This window comes from Rhinolophus hipposideros, assembly GCF_964194185.1.
Source record: "Rhinolophus hipposideros genome assembly, chromosome: 11".
NCBI lineage: Eukaryota > Metazoa > Chordata > Mammalia > Chiroptera > Rhinolophidae > Rhinolophus > Rhinolophus hipposideros.
Genome location: NC_138057.1, coordinates 63,859,045 through 63,878,830, shown reverse-complemented (window position 1 = coordinate 63,878,830; position 19,786 = coordinate 63,859,045). Strand labels below are relative to the sequence as shown.

The window sequence follows — 19,786 nt, the reverse complement described above, 5'->3', positions numbered from 1 at the left end:
TATTCGTTCCATCATAGAGAAATGGAAAATTGGGAGATTGGAGGAATTGTTTAGAAGAAAAATGAGGACATTGTTTATTCGCTCTTAGATTCTTTCTTAGAGCTTATGGGCCTGTGACAGATGTGTTAATGTCTTATGATGTACTGAAGGCAAGCAGGTCAAACCACAAATGCTGGGATTTAAATAGTGACTTAAATTAAGAACATTCTAGAGTTTACACATCAAAATGAGCATTGTCCTAAGTAAATGGCTGCTTTAGGTGGATCTTGACTATCATACACTTGACTTTTATGCAGTCTGAACTCTTGCATAGTGTATATTATCTCCTCTAAGCCTGCTTTCATAAGCTAATCGTTCTGCTCATCAGTTTACTAACACTGATTTCTAACTGGGTATCTGCCAGCTCCTGTCTCTGGAGGAAAGGGCCTCATCGGGAGGTGGGAGTGTTTGTGGGCCTCAGTACATCTGGAGTCTTTTCATTAAATCTAGGGTACAGATGAGGGCTGCTGTCTCCTCACTTGGCCCAACCCTGCCAAACTAACCCTGTGACTTCCATCCTTGTGTGTGTGTGTGTGTGTGTGTGTGTGTGTGTGTGTGTGTGTTGGGGGGAAGAGGGACAATAGGGAAAGGAGTGTGTGAGCAGGGAGGAGTAGTCTTGCTATAGACTGTGCTGGGTTGGTTGGTTGGTGGGGGGTGGGGGACGGGGCTTAAAGTAGCCTGACATATGCGTATGAGTAGGGCTTCTGAAGTGGCAGGAGAAGAAAGACTCCCCTTCCCTGCTCAGAATCTAGTGCATCCTGATGCAGAGGTTTCCATATTGGACTATCTGCCTGGGTCCTGGAGGTAAGACTGATGGGCTAGGTGATAGGAAGATGGCCTGATTGCCATAATTCTGGGTGGTACCAGCTAGGGAACTGTGTTAGCAGGAACCTCTGGCTTAGGATCTCATTTCCTGCAAAGGTTCTTATTTGCAATCCCCTACGGCTGCCCTGGCTGGAAGGAGGCAACTCACATAAGAACCATGATGGTTGTCTCTTTCTGGGAATGGATCTTCTCCACATCTCTGACTTATAAGCATATTTACTGGTAGAGTTCCTGACATTCTCTTTTTAAGTCTGTTTGTATTTAAGGAGTTCCTTTTTAAAAGGTGGGGGAGGGGTGAGACTATTTAAAAACTAAGGAGTAGAGATCACAATTCTAAGCGTTAATTCCTGAAGAAGTATCCTGCTGGCCTCATTTGGATTTTGCCAAGTATTAGAGTGGCGTTCAGTGAATTGAAATGGTATATAAGAATCAATAAATATGTGGACTTGAACTACCTGGTAGTACCTGGTTAGATTTATAATTCACAGGATTTATCTGCCAGAAACGAGTATTATATACAAAACCTAGATGTTAGCTAGGAGCTTCTTTATTCATCATAGTTTCAGCCTCAAACTCCTAATTGCAGATTGTCAAAGTTCATAGGTATTCATCCTCCCCTCCATCACATCCAATTTTTGTGAATTTCCTATAGTTTAGTCTACTTACGTGTTTCTTAGCTTCTGGGCTCCCATGTCTGAAGATGGTGTTTTGGTTCCATCTAGGTCAGCTTGGACATGAAACCCACCTGTTTCACTGGTATGTGCATAAACACAATCCTCTTTCCCCAAGCATTTCAGGAATTTAGTTAAGTATTGAAGATGTGTGAGTCCTGGGGAAAGAAAGGCCCTGCCGTAGGCCTTGATTTTCCTCCCTTTTTCTCGTTAGTCCTCCCTACCTTTTTTCCTCCTTTCCTTCTCTCTGCAATAACTACTGAGCCCTCCTGATTTGGAGCCACACAATTAGACCTTTTGGAATTTCTTTCATCCTCTTCTTTCTCCTCTTCTTTGTCTAAAAAAATCCTATGCATTTGTCATGATATTCGAAAAACAAACAGTCCCTTTTCCAGGAGATTCTGATGGCAGGTGTTACAAATTGCCACCAATGCCCTCCTTCTCCTTGCTGTATAAACTTCTAAACATCTTTCCTGATGCAGAGGAAGTATAATAATATTTCATACATTCAACAGGCAGTTGAGCAACTACGGTACGCAAGGCACTGAGTTAAGTGCTGGGATGTGAAGAGATTATATCAGTTTCTCACCTGGGAGAGCTCTAGAGGTGATGGATGGAGCGAAGGAGTGAGTAGGCAGTCAAATGGAGTCAGATTCAAGTCACACCTCAAAGAGCTCTTAAGGTCTAGAGAAGGGAAGGGAAGATTGGGCAGTTACATAATGTACAGCAAAAGGTAACTAGTGGCAGGAGAGATGTAGAAAAAGTCAGTGTGAGTTTGTAGGGCCAGGATGGGATGTATAATTGGGGAGCATGTAGTATTTGGGCTGGACCTTGAATAGGGAGGATTTGGATGTGTGGAGAGAAAGAGATGGTTGGGAGAGTATTTCCAGGTGAGGGACTTGGTTGACAAAAAGAATTGGGCCCGGAGAACATATGGTACACTCAACAAGCTATTGCAATTTGGATGGCTGTTGGGGAGTGACAGTATGCATGGTTGAGAAGGTCACTTGAGGCTAAAATCTTAGGAAAGACATCTTCTTTGATCTGATACTCACCCTAGGCATGTGCTAGCTGCTTTTTAAAAAATGTGTTTTTTAATTTATTTTTATAGAAGTACATCTTTTTTTTTTTTTTTTTTTTTTTTATCTTGGCAAAGACCTTCCATTTGTACTTGGACCCAGCTGTAAGCTGGCTTAAGCAAAAATGAGGCACTTATTATAAGGAATCAGGGAGTCTTATGGAAACAAGAGGGGCCATTAAGAGGGATTTGGAACTAAGGACTGGAAGTCATCCAGTTCTTCTAGCTTCTCTCTGCGCCTTCATGCTATTCTTTCTTCAGACCAGCCTCTTCGATTTTTGCTCCATAGGATGGGCTGACGATGCGCATGTCATATCTCCTGGCTTGAAGGGACGAATTGAGTGAGGGACCCATCCTGACAACATTGACTGTGGCCAGGATACCAAGGCCTGTTGTACATAGTTGTCTAGGAAGGCTTAGAATCCTCTGCACTCACTTGCTCTGCTTCCACCTTACTGTAATTTAGCATGCTAGAAGGAGCATTGGGTTCGGAGTTGCATTGCCTGGAGTTTGAATCCTAGTTCTGCCACTTACTACCTTTGTAATCTTGGTCAACATTCTGAATGAATTCTAGTTCTGTTTCCTCATCTGTAAGTTGGAGCTAATGTTACCTACTTCAAAAAATATACTTTAGAGGGAGGTACTGTGTTCCAGTGTGTATTTGGAGGGTAATACACTTCTAGGTTTAACTTACAAGTCTGTGTCTTATTAGCTTCGTGACCTTTGGCAAGTCCAGTCAGATCTGGAGCTCCAGTTTTTCACGCATAAATGCAGACAAATAGCTGCCCACCCCACAACATTTTTCTCAGGCTTAAAAGGCCATGGGAAACTACTTGGTGACTGCAATGTATTTGCATACAGTGTTTTCCCGAAAATAAGACCTAGCCGGACAATCAGCTCTAACGTGTCTTTGGAGCAAAAAGTAATATAAGACTAGGTCTTATTTTACTGTACTAGAAGACCGGGTCTTATATCAATTTTTGCTCCAAAAGATGCATAAGAGCTGATGGTCCGGCTAGGTCTTTTTTTCGGGGAAACATGGTATATGTGAATCAGAAGAAAGTAAGTATCATTGGGGAGAATATTTCCTATTATTCTGTTATAGTCTGGTATACTTCTCTGGTTACTTGACATATCTTTCTCAAAATAACCTGTAGCTTTGGATTATTAATTGAATTATGATACAGTGAGCAGTGGTCTGGGTATTCTCAGCTTTCCCTTTCAATCTCAGCTTCCAATTTAGGACTCTAACTTGATTTATAATTTAAAATTTACTTTCATATTCAGAAAAAATAATGTTCTTTGTAGAAAATTTACGCAACCTTAAAAAAATCTGAAACTTACCACCCTGAAATAAAACCATTTTCTCTTTTTAATTCAAGTTATTCATGCTCATGGAGAAAACTATGATAATAGAATTAAACAAGCCAAAAAAGAATACTCTGAAATTGTGCCACACAGGGATACTCAGTACCTTAAATGTGGTCCTTTCCCTATTCTTTTTGACAGTGTATGTTTTTCTTGCATATTTTCAAAGGAATGGTTGATGTTTGTCATGAAAAGGTGGCACATCGAAGGAAACTGATTTATTGTTTTTCTTTGTTTTTTTCCTCCCCTTAAGTGATGATGTGAGTGAAAAACTGGTATTTGCCTTATTTTCACCCTGTGAGATAATAGCCTTTCCTCCTTAACTCAGAGTCAAAGTTGTATTTTTTTGGAGAGATCTGGAGAGTGAGTGATTTATGTGGACAGTTTTATTTCTCAGGAATAATTATACATTTTCAGAAATAATGAGTGGCTAATGGTGGATAACACCAAAGTGAAATCCTTAAACCTTTGTTGGTCATTTCTTCCTTTAGGGGTAGAAGGAGGGAAGGTCTTTTACTTCTTTTTAGAGATAGAGAAACTAAAGACAGGCAAATAATTTGAGTTAGAGAATTATTTAATGGAAAGTAAATGAATGTATTTATTTTTTAGTAGATTTTTTTTCCCTCCATGGATGTAATAGTTGACATAATCTAATCTGGAAATTGGTTTTTGCTTTGGGATTTAAGAACCTCAATGCTTTTGATCTGATTCCTTTGAGACTAAAAATTTGTTTTAAGACTTTATTTTTTTAAAGCAGTTTTAAATTTACGACAAAATCGAGAGGAAGGCACAGAGATTCCCCACATACCTCTTGCCCCCCACAGTTGCATAGTCTCGTGCCTTATCAACATCACTCACCAGAATGGTACTTTTTAATTTTTAACCAAGAATAAATGTACATTGACACGTCATAATCACCCAAAGTTCATAGTTTATGTTACGGTTCACTCTAGGTGTTTTATATTCTATTAGTTTGGACGAATGTGTAGTGACATACACCCGCCATTGTCATATCATATGGAGTGTTCTCACTGCCCTAAAAAATCCTCTGTACTCTGCCTGTTCATCCCCTTCTTTCCTCCCTGGCAACCACTGATTTTTTTTTACTGTCTCCATAGTTATGCCCTTTCCAGAATGTCATATAGTTGGAATCATACAGTACGTAGCTTTCTCAGATTGGCTTCTTTCACTTAGTAATACGTCCTTAAGGTTCCTCCATGTCATTTCATTTCTTTTTAGCGCTGAATAATATTCCGTTGTGTGTATGCACCAATTTATCCATTCACCTACTGAAGGATATCTTGGTTGCTCCCAAGTGTTGGCAATTACGAATAATTATAAATATCCATGTGCAGGCCTTTTTTTTTTTTTTTTTTTTTAAAGATTTCATTGGGGAAGGGGAACATTATTGGGGAACAGTGTGTACTCCAGGACTTTTTTCCAAGTCAAGTTATTGTCCTTTCAATCTTAGTTGTGGAGGGTGCCGTTCAGTTTCAAGTTGTTGTCCTTTCAGTCTTAGTTGTGGAGGGCGCAGCTCAGCTCCAGGTCCAGTTGCCGTTGCTAGTTGCAGGGGGCGCAGCCCACCATCCCTTGCTGGACTTGAAGAATTGAACTGGCAACCTTGTGGTTGAGAGCCCACTGGCCCACGTGGGAATCGAACTGGCAGCCTTTGGAGTTAGGAGCGTGGAGCTCTAACCGCCTGATTCACTGGGCTGGGCCGCGTCCCCTCCACCCCCGGCCATGTGCAGGTCTTTGTGTGGACATGTTTTCAGCTCTTTTGGGCAAATACCAAGGAGTGCAATTGCTGGATCATATGGAAAGAGGATGTTTAGTTTTGTAAAAATCCAACAGACTGTCTTCCAAAATGGCTGTACCATTTTGCATTCCCACCAGTAAATGTTCTATTTTTGTTTTTCCATATTCTTTAAGGTTCCTTTTAAGCTTTAAAATTCTGTGATTTAGGGGTGGCCTGATGGCTCAGTTGGTTAGAGCGTGAGCTCTGAACAATAGGGTTGCCAGTTCGATTTCCACGTGGGCCAGTGAGCTGCGCCCTCCACAACTAGATTGAAGGACAACGACTTGAAGCTGATGGGCCCTGGAGAAACACACTGTTCCCCAATTAAAAAAAAAAAAAAATTCTGTGATTTAAATTTCTTTCCTTATCCTTGAATTATGGCTTCTTTTAAAATATTTGCTCTGTATATTATTTTTTCTAAAAAAAGAAACGCATTTTTTACTGAAGAATATTTGAAGAATATATGAAAGTATAAAAAAGAAAAATTACTGATGTAATTTCCTTTTTATATAGTTGTATCTATTGTGTATATATTCTTTTAAAAATAATGAAATATTTCAAGTGTGAAGAAAAGTATAGAGAGCAATGCAACACTTGCAACATTTATGTATGTCCAATCCATCTTTGTCAAATATTTACATAATAGTTTTTTGCTATTAGTTTCAAGTTTTTCATTTCATTTTAATTTTTTTTAAATTTAGTTTATTGGGAATACTGTGTTTCTGTCCAGGGCCCATCTGCTCCAAGTTGTTGCCCCTCAGTCTAGTTGTGGAGGGCGCAGCTCAGCTCCAGTCCAGTTGTCGTTTTCATTATTTAGTTGCAGGGAGCGCAGCCCACCATCCCATGTGGGAATTGAACTGGTAACCTTGTTGTTGAGAGCTCTTGCTCTAACCAACTGAGCCATCCAGCCACCACGATTTTATTTTATTTTTTAAGAAATAAACATAGATGCAATTCAAGCTCCTGTGTTACCCTTTATAATTTTTTTCCTTCTCCTTTCTCTCCCCTTCCCTTTCCTCCTCCTCCTCTCTTCCCTTCTTGCTCAGAGGGTGTCATTCCTGTGATGTATATATCATATGCAATACACATATATTGCATTTGAAAACTTTACATACTGTAAATATCCTTCTGCAACTTGCTTTCTTTGTTCGATCTTAGTTTTTTAGATACTATCATGTTGATCCGCGTGACTTGTAATTCTTATTTATTTTCAATATTGTATGACCCTGCCTCAATTTCTTTATCCATTTTTCTGTTGACTGACGTTTAGACTGTTTCCAGTTTTTTGCTTTTACTGATCCTGTGGCTACGAACAGTTGCTTACATGTGTCCTTACATGTGTTTGTCTCTCTCTTGGGAGAGTTTTTCTCTAGGACAGTGATACACAAAATGTTGTCTGAGGACTGAGGAATTACTTCTTCTAAGTAGGGAGCTTGCAGCAGAATGTAAATCAGGTATCATTGTTGATGATTACATTTAACATTTCTTATCCTAGTGAAGGAAGAAGTGTTCCTTATTTCTTTGCTGACTGTTGATAAACATTTTACTGCTGGGTAACTTTGAATAGCGCTGTTCCAGAGTAAGTTTCGCTGGAGTGGAATTGCCAAGTTGAAGGGTATGTGCCTTTTTAACTCTACTAGAGATGAATTCACTAGAGATTTGTTCTTCAGAAGTCAATATCAGGTACACCCATCAGCAGTGAAGTCAAATCTTGGTTTGTTTCCAGTCTTTGCCAATATATGATACTATTAGATTTGAAAAGTTTTTGGGTGTGAAATTATATTTCATTGTTGTGTTAATTTTGCATATTCCTGATCAGTCTGATTGAACATCTTTTTATGTTATTTAGTTTATGGGTTTCATCTCCGAATTGATTGCTTATTCAGATATTATCCTTTTTCATTTAAAATTTTGGATTAATTTGATTTTTCTTGATTTGCTAGAATTTTAAAAGTATTCTGCATTCTTTTTTTATTATTTAAAAAGATTGTAGCTATAGCTTATCTTTTTACTTTATGGTGTGTTTACAATATTTAAAGATCGTATCCTATTAGTTTATGTTTTGTGCTTGAGTTTTAATTTTCCCTTTTCAGTTTTCTTTTAAAGGCTTGAAATTTTTGCTTTTTAATGTATGTCATTAATCTACCTGCAAGGGATTTTTAGTTTTTTTTCCTCCCCTGCATAAGTTAACAAATGTTTTCCAGTTCTCATTGACTAGTCTGTTTTTTTTTTTCCTTAGTTCTTCTGACCCTGTACTCAAGTTTTCTAGTTTTGTTTATTGCCTATCATTCCCTTTTTTTGGACTCTCCTTCCTCCTACCTTTGAATGCTGTTGTCTTCAGCAATCTGTCTCAGGCTTTCTGTTATGTTCTTTCAGTGTGCAGTTACTACATACACGTACATGTGTGGGAAACCTGCACAGCATCTTTGCCTCTTCCTGCTTCACTATACCCATGATCACAAGGTCTGACGCATACCGTGTTTCCCCAAAAAGAAGACCTAGTCAGACCATCAGCTCTAATGCTTCCTTTAGCAAACATTAACATAAGAGCCGGTCTTATTTTAATATAAGACCAGGTTTTACAGAATAAATATAATACCGGGTATAATATAACATATAATATAAGACCGGGTCATATATAATATAGTATACTATAGTATAGTATGTAAGACCGGGTATAATATAATATAATGTAATATAACATAATACTGGGTATAATATAATATATAATATAATACCGGGTCTTATATTTTGCTCCAAAAGACGGATTAGAGCTGATGGTCCCACTAGGTCTTATTTTTGGGGAAACAATAAATACTTGAATGAGTGAATGATCTGCATAGTGGAGTTACTGCTTCACAGTAAAAGTAGGTGCTGAGCCTTGAAGGAGGGAGAATTTAGAAAGCAGGGAGGAGGTAGGGTGAACTGCATTTCCTTTTTTTTTTTTTTTTTTTTTTTTTAAGGAGGGCGCAGCTCAAAGAGGCCTGTGTGTGGATCGAGAACCAACAACCCTGGTGTCAGTAGCACCACGCTCTAACCCACTGAATTAACCGGCCTCCCTTGAGTGTTGTTTTCTGACCTTTGAATTTGTGTATTTTTCTGTTTTGTCATAAATACTACCTGAATGAGACAAATTCTTATGACCTTTGGGTGATTCTCTTGAGCAGGGTTGCTTATAGTATACGTAGTATAGTGCCCTATAGAAAATAGGGTCATTCATTGTTGTAGACAGTTGCCTGGTGTAGGCAAGGAGTTTTAGACCGAAGATTAGAAGATCCTAGATCCCATTCTATTTCTTGCTCTGCTGCAAATAACCTCTGTGACCTAAGGTGAGTCCTTAAAATTCTTTGTGCATTTTATGTTAAACAGTTTTCAATCTTCTCCAACTGTGAGTCCAGTAGGACTCTTTCTTTGTGTAAGTTTCAAAATAAAATTGTTTTCTTGGCTTGGGTGTTTGTTAGATAGATGTTTATAATATTTCGTTAAACTATATATTTATGTTTTGTACATTTTTCTAAATGTTTAATTTCACAATGAAAAAGGTGTAAAAACTCACAAAAGACTGGGTTTCGTACATCTCTGCATGTGCCAAAAAAAAAAAAAAAACCCAGCTGGATTATACTTGCATGCGGAAAGCAATTATCATAAGAGCTAGAAGAAAACACAGATAAATAGGTGTCAGGGGTCTCCAAGACCACCCTCAGGTTCAGTGTTTTGCGAGGAGATTCACAGAACTCAGCAGATGTTTGTACCACTAAGGCTCGTTACAGTGAAAGGATACAAAGCATAATCAGCAAAGGAGAACGGTACATGGGGTGAAAGCTGGAGGAAACCAGGTGAAAGCTTTCAAGAGTCCTCTCCCAGTGGAGCCACACAGGACATGCTTAATTCCTCTAGCAATGAGTTGTGACAACACGTGTGAAATGTTGTCTGCCAGAGATGCTCATTAGAGACTCAGTGGTGAGGGGTTTTATTTGCTGCTGGTCACGTGGGCACCTTCTGCCTAACGTGTACCCACATCCCAGATTCCCAGAAGGAAAGCAGGTGTTCAGCATGGACCATATTGCGTGTACAGTTTAGGCACAGTGAGTCGCTCTCATAAGTTCTGGGAATGGTGGGAACCCTCCTGAAATCCAAGTTTCCAGGTGCCAGCCAGTGGCCAGCCTTGGCCAGCAGAGACTTCTAAGAGTACCAGGCTCAGGCCTGCTCTGTTAACTCTTTTCTTCAGAATATTATATTTTGTCTTATATTGGGGTGAAAAAGTCATTTCTAAGCATGACTGGAAACCCAGAAGTCATAAGAGGAAGGAAAGGTAAGTTCGTATTTAAAAAAATACTTAGATATGTAAAGAAAGTGGTATAGAGTCACAAGGTGTCCTAGGAAAAAAGTATTTGTGATGTATGGGAGAAAAGGGGGAGATTTTTTCCCAATGTATAAAAGCTTTTACAAACCAGCAACTCAAAAGAGTAATGAGTAATTTGCTGAAGAAGATATTTCAAATGACCAATAAATATTTGAAACGATACTTTACTTCAGTAATAAAATAGATATAAAGTAAAACATTATGTGATCATTTTTCATTTATCATATTCAGCTAATATTGATTACTTACAGTCTTTGTAAGATGGATTACTCAGCAGTGTGTATAGGGAAATTGGTACTTATATATACTGCTGGTGGTATAAATTAGCACAGCCCTTTTGAGGGGCGTTTTTCCAAAAACTATTAAACTTGTTGGCACCCTTTGACTCAACAGTTCCATTTCTAGGGTTTTAGCTTATAGAAACCCATACACAGATACAGATGGCTGGAAGTTCTTTGGAGCGTTGTTTGTAGTACTGTAAAACTGATAATAACACAAATAGAGGGTTAGTTAAATGAATTATACTACTTCTATGGACAAAGTTGCCATGTAGCCACAATCAGTTAGATCTTTATGTAGTTCTTTGGAAAGATATTTAAAATTTTTAAAAATATATGCAAACATTTTTTATTGTAATTTAGTATTAAAACCTGAATGGATATGAAATTCTTTATAATCTTTGATGATTCCCCTTAGTGTGAGGATCCACATGTTTCATTGCAGAAACATGAGTGTAGTTGATTACAAGTACTGCTCTAGAACCGGCCAGTGGGTGGATAGGGTTATTTGAGATAAGCAACATATACACTTCTATTCAAAAATTTGGAGATCAAAAATTTGGAGAGATTTGAGACATGGATTGCTCCAAGGGTTTTATTATTTTTCTCCCCCTTTCTTCTGCCTTCTCCCCCCACCTCCGGTTCAAGCCGTTGTTTCTCAGTCTGGTTGCGTAGGACACAGCTCCCTGACCCATGCTGGTATTATGAGCCTTGCGCTCCCCGCTGTTGAGGCAGTCGGTTGCCAGGTCACAGCAGCTCAAGGCAGCTCTCGCTGGCTGCTGGCGGCTCCAGACAGCACACAGCAGCTCCAGGGAGAGCTGTTGTTCCCAGTCTTAGCTATAGAGGGTGCAGCTCACTGGCCCATGTGGGAATCGAGCCGGTGACCTGGCATTAGGAGCTCGGTGCTCCAACCACCTGAGCCACTGGGCCAGACCATCTCCAAGGGTTTTAAATAAAGGATTTGTGTTAATTAAAAAGATAAAACAAAACTCTGAAATAGTATGTGTCATATTCCAGTTTTTAGATTAAAATAATGTTAGTGTATGAATAGGAAAAAATAATAGTTCAGAATATCTTCCCCATATTTAACAGTGATTATCTGAGGGTATGGCAGTGTCTTTAATTTTCTCATAAGTGAAATTAATTCGATACTGTGTTTCCCCAAAAGTAAGACCGGGCCTTATATTGTATTTCCCCGAAAATAAGACCGCTCTTATATTAATGTTTGCTCCAAAAGATGCAATAGGGCGTATTTTCAGGGGATGCCGTATTTTTTCATGTACAACAATCTACATTTATTCAAATACAGTCATGTCATCTTCTTCTGGAACATTGTCATAACTTACTAAATGCGTCCGTCTGGCTGACGATCTCAACTGGGGCTTATTTTCAGAGTAGGTCTGATTTTCGGGGAAACACAGTATGAGTTTGAATAAGACAATTAACATCATAATTGTGGAGAGGATGGGACTTGCTCCTGATTCTTGAAGTACTATTTGTCATATCAGACACTTCTGTGATGACTCTGAGAATCTCAGTTCCTACAACCAAAAACTGATTCTTTGTGAAAGGTGAGCTTTGTTTTAGATATCTTTCGTGTTTTCAGAACTTTTGGTGACCTTATTTCTTATTTTTGAATAGATTCTTTTGGGGACCTAGGGCTAATTTGGATTGTCAATTTTAAGAGGCTGTGTTTCCAGGGTTGAGGGTAAAGGCACAAGGTTCAGTTTCTTTCTGTGCCTCTATGAATAGGATCCAGAGACCACACTGCTGCTAAACCTCTGCTCTTTATTTTGCTAACTTCTGGAAGTCTGAAAAATTGACTGGTAGATTATGTCTTCATTTACTTTTCATTGTTTGAACGTGATTATTTTTTGTTTAAAGTAATAGATAGATTTCCAAAAACGGTGCATCAGTGTTACATTAACCCTCCTCAAAGGATGTAGAAGACTTTGACTCGGGTCCCTCAGCCTGTTTTAGAAGGACCCCACATGATGTTTGGTGCCCTTTCTGTATCCGCACATTCCCATCACATAATTTTATTGTGTTTAGGATGTTAGCAATTTGATTTCTAATGAAGGAGAGTAGAAAGTGTTAGTTACTATACTGAGGATACATACGAAACACCCCAACGATTGTATGAAAAATAAAGGGACCAGATATCACTGGGCTTTTTAAACCTTTGGCACGGATTCTCTCGATCAGTTTGTTATGCAGAATTCAACTTTCTGCCTTCTACAAAACAATTCTTCTATAGTTTCTGTAGCTAAAATCTGTAGGCAATTTTCATTGCCTCCAATCTATAAGGCACTAAGGCAGAGAGAACCTCCTTAGCTGTAACTTCCACAAATATGTGGATTGAATTCACTGTTCCTAAGAATTCTTTTCACAGCAGCATCCAGCAATTACCAAATAGAATGATTTGATCTGATAATCTCACCGTCAGCCTGCCCTCCTTTCCTTTCTTTGGTATTCTTTTCTTCCTTTGTTATTAATTTTCAAAGCTAAACCTGAGACTGCATTTGGATTTCACCAGTTTTTTTTCCCCCCATTAGGGTTCTCTTTCTGTTCTAGGATGCAGTCCAGGGCACCACACTGCATTTGGTTGTCGTGTCTCTTCAGTTTCCTGTCTGTGACAGTTTCTTAGTCTTTCGTTATTTCTCATCATCTTGCAAGTCTTGAGCCGTACTGGCCAGATATCCTTATACTATCTCCCAGTTTTGGTTTTTCTGTTGTTTTACTCATTATTAGATGGGGGTTATGGGTTTGGAAAGAATACCACAGACGTGAAATGCCCTTCTTGTCACATCATATCAGGGATCATGTTATCCACATGACGTCGCTGATGATGTTAACTCTCATTACTTGGTTAAGATAGTATTTATCAGGTTTTTCCACTGTAAAGTTAACATTTCACTATTCTATTCTTTGGAAGCAAGTCACTAAATCTAGCCTACCTGAAGGAGGGAGTGGAGGCAGGAATTAAGCTCTAATTCCTGTATTTGGAATTTCTTATAGAATAATATATATGATTTGGAATTCTATACGACAGGTTTCGTCTCTTTTCCCCAGTGTATTTTAACACTTATTTATATCAGTATGGACTCAGGTAGATTTATTTTATACTTTGGGTTTTAGTCCAATATAATGTTATTTATTTTGTTCCTCAAATTGTTCCAACTTCGGCTGTAATGGAGCTCTTTCAGGGTGATTCCTGTATCCCTTTGATACGTTCCAGGACTCATTTTCTTTCTGGTACTACAAGATGCTTCAGGTTTATGTTTCTTTCACTGTCACCAGCCCTAGAATCAGGCTTTTTTTTTCAAGAAGTCTGGTTCCTTTTGTTGGAGAATAGTGTGTAAAAACCACGATGTCGGTGTTGGGTGTGCTTGTTGCTGCTAGGGTGTCATTGCTTCAGGGCTCCCTCAGGAGATTTTACACACACACACACACACACACACACACACGCACACACACATACACGTATGCATACACATGCGCGCACATGCACATACACATGTATACATATCTTCTTTTAAAAATATATGGAAAATTTCAAGCATACACAAACGTACAAATTCTCATTATCACACAACTTGAACAATAGTTAATTAGTATCCAGTCTGGGTTTTATTTATATGGCCCCTCCTCCTTCATTATTGTTTTTTAAATATATTTTTATTTCAAAATGTTTATATCAGTACAGTGAAACAAAATTTTAAGAGATACTGGATGTCATTAGTTTGGATTCATTAAAAGCAAGACATGGAAGTTATTTACGTGATGAGCTTTCACAGCTTCAGTAGAATGGGCAGCTTCATGTGATGCCATTTCACTGCTGATTTATTTCAGTCTACATACTTTCCAAGAATGTCACCATCTCTAAATAATCGTCTGGAACGACTTTTTGTGTCTCCATATTCTGGAAGAAGATCTCTATCTCCATCTTTCACGCTAACTGGTTGAATCTCTCCACCCTTTCCTTTAGCGCCGATCCAACAGCTATTACTGTTTGCAGTACTTTTCCTTGAGATTTTTCTGGAAGCATAACGCCTCCCTTGGTTACCGTTTCTGCAGCACTCCTTTCAACTAATACTGGGGCAAAGAGGGGCAGAAACTTTCTACATGCGAGTCCTGCCATAACTCGGCTGCCACAGTCTGTTTATGAGGACCTAAAAGAGGCTATGGCTTTACTTTTATTTATTTATATTTTTTAAAGTAAAAATTGCACATATTTAAGGTGTACAACATGATGATACTGATATACGTATATAGTGAAATTGCTGCAGTCAAGCTAATTAACATACCTTCTCACATATCTTTGCTCTTATAACAATTTCCTGTACATTTCTGATAATTCGATGGAAATCCCAGTAATTGTATTGTTTGTCCGTAGATATTTCAGCCTCTGAAAAACAAGTACCTTTTTAAATAAAAATATAAATTGAAGTGTAATAGATACAGTAGAAAGTATGAAAGTGTAGAGCTTGGTGGATTTTTATAAATGTATATAACTGTGAAAACCATCATCCAGATCCAGATACAGGACATTTCCAGACTCCTAGAAGTCTCCCTAATCACCACTGATAATTTTTGTAAGAACCTTTAAAAAGTATACATAAGCACAATACCATTATAGCACCTAAAAAATTAATAATTCCTTAAAATCAAATATCTAGTCACTTGCAGTAGCTGGTTCCCCTCTTACCCCCTCATCCCCCCCCGCCCCTGCAATGTGTCTGGTGAAGAGACAGAGCAGTGCATCGGTTCTTGTTCTGCAGTTTATCACCGTCTGGATTTTGCTGAAAGCATCCCTGTGGTGTTATTTTAACATATTTTTCTCACCTTGGCTTTCTTGGTGGAAACTCCATTTTCACATTCTGGTTAGGTAACCCCGATACAGTGATGGGCAGTAATTCTTTCTTTGGAGAAAATTCGTCAGTAAGATGTTCTCATCAAATATATATTGTCCCTGGTGTCTGAGTAAAGTTTTCCTGCCTTGCTCTGTTAGCTAGGTCTAGAAGATTTCTCCAAAAATTTTATATCCTTTCTAGTTATCAAAATCCTTTAGGAAAATGGAATCACTTTGTATGTAGGAGAGAATTTTGTTATTCTTGGTTTTGTTTTCCTCTCTTCTAGAGATTAAATGACAGTTGTAAGACAGTATAATTAGCTAGTAAACCTTTTTAGTGTTGTTCCATAGTTGTGTCAAAATCACCTGCATATAGGGCTAGCTGTGTTTAAAGTTCTGACTGAAGGATCTGCAGTGCAGTACAAGGATTAAGCCTTAAAAATAATAATAAGTATTGGTTGTGTTTGATTGCTAAGTTCTTTTTTTTCTGTTTTATATTATAGATCAGCTTGAACGGGTCTTTTTACGACTTGGCCATGCTGAAACAGACGAACAATTACAGAATATTATATCTAAATTCCTTCCTCCTGTTTTGCTCAAGCTGTCTAGCACCCAAGAAGGAGTACGCAAAAAGGTAAGCATGTTGGGACAGTTGGGGGAATTAAATGGTGAATAAATGAATATATATTATGAAGTGAGATCTTTGTTCCCATTATTGAAATCTAGGTTCATGATCCTAATTATGGCCTTTCAAAATGCAGAGTAAGTCTAGGACAAGCTTACATGATTTAAAAGTAGGTTTTGTATGCTTAGCACAGCTGTATTTAGCACCAACTGTGCACTTGGCATCAGTGCCAGATGATAATTGAGATAATTATTCTGGAATGTATGCAGGCTTGATAAAACCCATGCCTTTGATTCCAACATGAAAGTCAGGTGATAGTGGGGCAAAAATATTCTTTAATCATTGACTGTGAATATAACCTTAATTAAAAATAAGCAAAATGAAGTTTTTAAAAGCAATATGTTGATGTATAGCTCCAGAGGTTTTTTCTTTTTTTTTAAAAAAAGAGTTTATTGGGGAACAGTGTGTACTTCCAGGACTTTTTTCCAAGTCAAGTTGTTGTCCTTTCAGTCGTGGTTCTGGAGGGCTCAGCTCAGCTCCAGGTCTAGTTGCCATTGTTAATTGCAGGGGGCACAGCCCACCATCTCTTGCAGGAGTTGAACCAGCAACCTTGTGGTGGAGAGGATTAGCTCCACAAGACTGAGCCATCTGGGAGCTCAGCGGCAGCTCAGCTCAAGGTGCCCGTGTTCAATCTTAGTTGCAGGGGGCGGAGCCCACCATCCCTTGCGGGAGTCAAGGAGTGGAATCGGCAACCTTGTGGTTGAGAGCCCACTGGCCCATGTGGGAATCGAACCGGCAGCCTTTGGTGTTAGGAGCACGGAGCTCCAACCGCCTGAGCCACTAGGCCGGCCCTATAGTTCCAGTTTTAAGACTGTACACTACTGTTACCAAAAGATGGATAACTGTCACATATTTTTTAACCTAATGTTCTACACGAAACATTTGTTCCATTCATTTTTAAATAGTTCATTAGTCTTCTGGTTATACTATACCTTTGGGCCTTTGGTCTATCGTCTGGTTTCATCCTTTGGGCCATTCTAATTGATTGGCAGTGGCTTCCTGGAGGTCTGCCCTGAGAGAGTGTCTGAGGCCCATCTGATTTGAGTTCAATGGAGACAGAGTATCTTTAAGAATGTCTTCCTTGCAGGAAGGATAGGGCGTTCTTGTCATATATTTGACATGGCTGTTGTTAATACTGCTTTGCTGATATAAATACATATTTGATCTGTTGCTATCCTATTTTAAAACTCTTCTATGGCCTTCTCTTACCCTTAGGATAGCAAGGTGTTAAAAAAGGACCTATATGAGTTGGTTTCTGCTTACTTACTTAGCCTCATCAATCTTGTCGTTTATTTGGCATGTATTTACTGAGTGTCTTCTATATGCCAGGTGTTAGGGATATGTTAGTGAATGGAAGAGACGTCTAGTCGGGAAGAAAGCTGTTAAACAATCAGGCAAATAGCATCTAGTTATAAAATGTAATAGGATTCTATTATATGAAAGAATATATTTGGGACATAAGAGAGACCTCTGTGTGTGTGTAGGAAGCAGCCAGGCAGAGAGATGAGGGAGACCATTAAAGACATGGCCCTGTGCAGAGGTTCGGAGCTGAAACAGTGTGGAGCCTTCAGGGACATGAAGGCCATGTGCTGCACCCCGTGCGTGAGAGGAGGTGTGATCAAGAGGGTAGGCATTGGGGAAAGGGAATAGGGGCCTCAGTGGGCAGCGATTTGAAAGCTCAGGTATAAATAATTTCAGTATGTGACATTTTGAAATCAACGAAACGAAGTATTAATTTGTGCTGACTTTCAGTTATGTAATTTTGGGGTTTCTAACTATCAATTTCATGATGCATGTTAGACTTAACCAGGATATATCCTATAAGGTAGCTGGTAATTTGTGGATAAACTGAGTGAAAGAGAAATAAAAGTGTTAGGTTTTCTACTGACATGTCATTGGCGTGCATATCCTATTTTAAGGAAAATGAAGTTTGTTATGTAGACTTCTACTTTACAGTTAAATTTGTTTATTCAGGCTCGATAGAATAGCTAAAATTTAACAGCTGATCATCTCAGGGGTTGACAAGGATGTAGAACAAAATTAAGGAGTTAATCCATTTAAAAAAATGTCATAAAATGAAAGCGTGTAATTGTAGGCATGACTCTCACCATCAATAATGATTTTCTGTAGAGTCCTAGGAATCAACCTAGATTAGATTGTCAGAAGAGGGCTATTTCCTTTAGCCTGGTCCCTCCTGATTCTTTTCTCCGTCATCAGCTGTATCACGGGTCTGGACCAGGTAGGATGAAGTATGTATAGTAATTGTAGGTCTCTAAGTTATCAGGAATCTCAAGGACGTCTCACACAGACCTACACTTTAGATGAATTGAGCTCAACTCTCGGTGTTTGAAAAGGTTAAACATATGGACCTTGGAGCCCACAAATCTTGATTGTGCCACTTGCTGGCTCATTATCCTTGGGCAGGTTCCTTTATTTCTTAAACCTCTGCTTCTTCACCTGTCAAAAGGGGAATGACAGTTACCTACTTCTCTGGTTGTTGTGAGAATCAGATGAGATAAGGAATGCGAAATGCAGTGCACAAGTGTGTTTTTCACTGCTCCACTTGTAGCAAGATTATCTCACTTTTATAGTAAATCTGGGGTCATTTAACATAAGCCTCTGTATCTTCCTTTCCATCTACAGGAATTACTGACTTGTCTACCTCTGTTTCTGCTGTCTTCCTATTTAAAGGAGAGAAAGCTTGTTATTACTTACTTAAAACTCTTTAGTAGAAACAGATTATCTTCAGAATAAAGTAAAAGTTCCTCAGCATTTTACCTGAATCCTTTTATAATCTGGACCCTGCTTTTATTAAAACTCTTATTACTCTGTTTCAGTCAGATGCAGTGCACCATGTTCTTTTAGACCTCTGTTCCTTACAACTGATTCTTTGCTTGGAAATTCCTCTGGTCTTCACAACTTAGTGTTTTTGTTACTTCCTCTGAAGTCCTCCTTGATTTGGCAGATACTTTCTCTTCTGGAAACCCATAAACCCATAGGATAGACATACCTTGTTTTATTGCACTTAGCTTTATTGCACATCACAGATGTTGCACTGTTACAAATTGACGGCATGACCCCCCACTGGCAAAATGATTACCACTTGCATTATTTTGATGGTATGGAACTGAACCACAGTATCTCCGAGGTATGTCTGCGTTTTGTACAATTCTCCGTTTGTAATATTCATGGTGCTCATAGTCAGTTTGGGCTGCTGTAACAACATACCCTAGACGGGGTGACTTAAACAGTAAACCCTTCTCACAATTCTGGAAGCTGGAAGTCTGAGATCAGGGTGCCAGCATGGTGTGTGGTTCTTCGTCCGTGCACCCCTCACTTTTCATGGTTTGTAGAGGATGGCCTTCTTGCTGTATCCTCATGTGGCAAAGAGAGAAACTCTGATTCCTTTATCCTCTTACAAGGACATCCAGCCCCATCATGGGGCTTTCACCCTCATGATCTCACTCAAACCTACCTAGTTACCTCCCCAAATCATCAACGCTGGGGATTAGGGCTTCAACGAGTTTTGGGGAGACACAAGCATTCAGCCCATAGCGTGGTGTGTTTCAATCATTTGTTTACAGGTCTTTTGGGGGGCTGTGCCCAGTATAGGCCCATCTGGGATCTCAACTTTCATTAACTTAAATGACATCATAAAATAAATAACACTAGTAAAATTCTGGGGAATGAATTCTTGGGGGATATTGTGTACTCTCTTTCTGGGATGTAAAATTTACATTTTTTTAAGAGAACAAAGTAGCTACTATTTGTCAGAGTAAGTAATACCTGAAAAGTGAATTTGATTTTAAGATGTGATCATAATTTCAGCTTA

General features: G+C 38.9%; 1 protein-coding gene and 1 pseudogene across 6 annotated transcripts in view; one reads left to right on the top strand and one right to left on the bottom strand.

The window, feature by feature from the left end:
* The window catches only part of ECPAS (Ecm29 proteasome adaptor and scaffold), a 100,631-nt gene that overhangs the window by 9,695 nt on the left and 71,150 nt on the right, over positions 1 to 19,786 (top strand). For all 5 annotated transcript variants that reach the window (XM_081065482.1, XM_081065484.1, XM_081065481.1 and 2 more), the window contains one exon: positions 15,773 to 15,903. In XM_081065482.1, the coding sequence (XP_080921608.1) occupies positions 15,773 to 15,903 (131 nt within the window). The remainder of the gene's footprint in view (positions 1 to 15,772; positions 15,904 to 19,786) is intronic.
* Positions 14,266 to 14,558, bottom strand: LOC308504577 (10 kDa heat shock protein, mitochondrial-like; annotated as a pseudogene). The gene has a single exon. The product of its transcript is annotated as a 10 kDa heat shock protein, mitochondrial-like (transcript).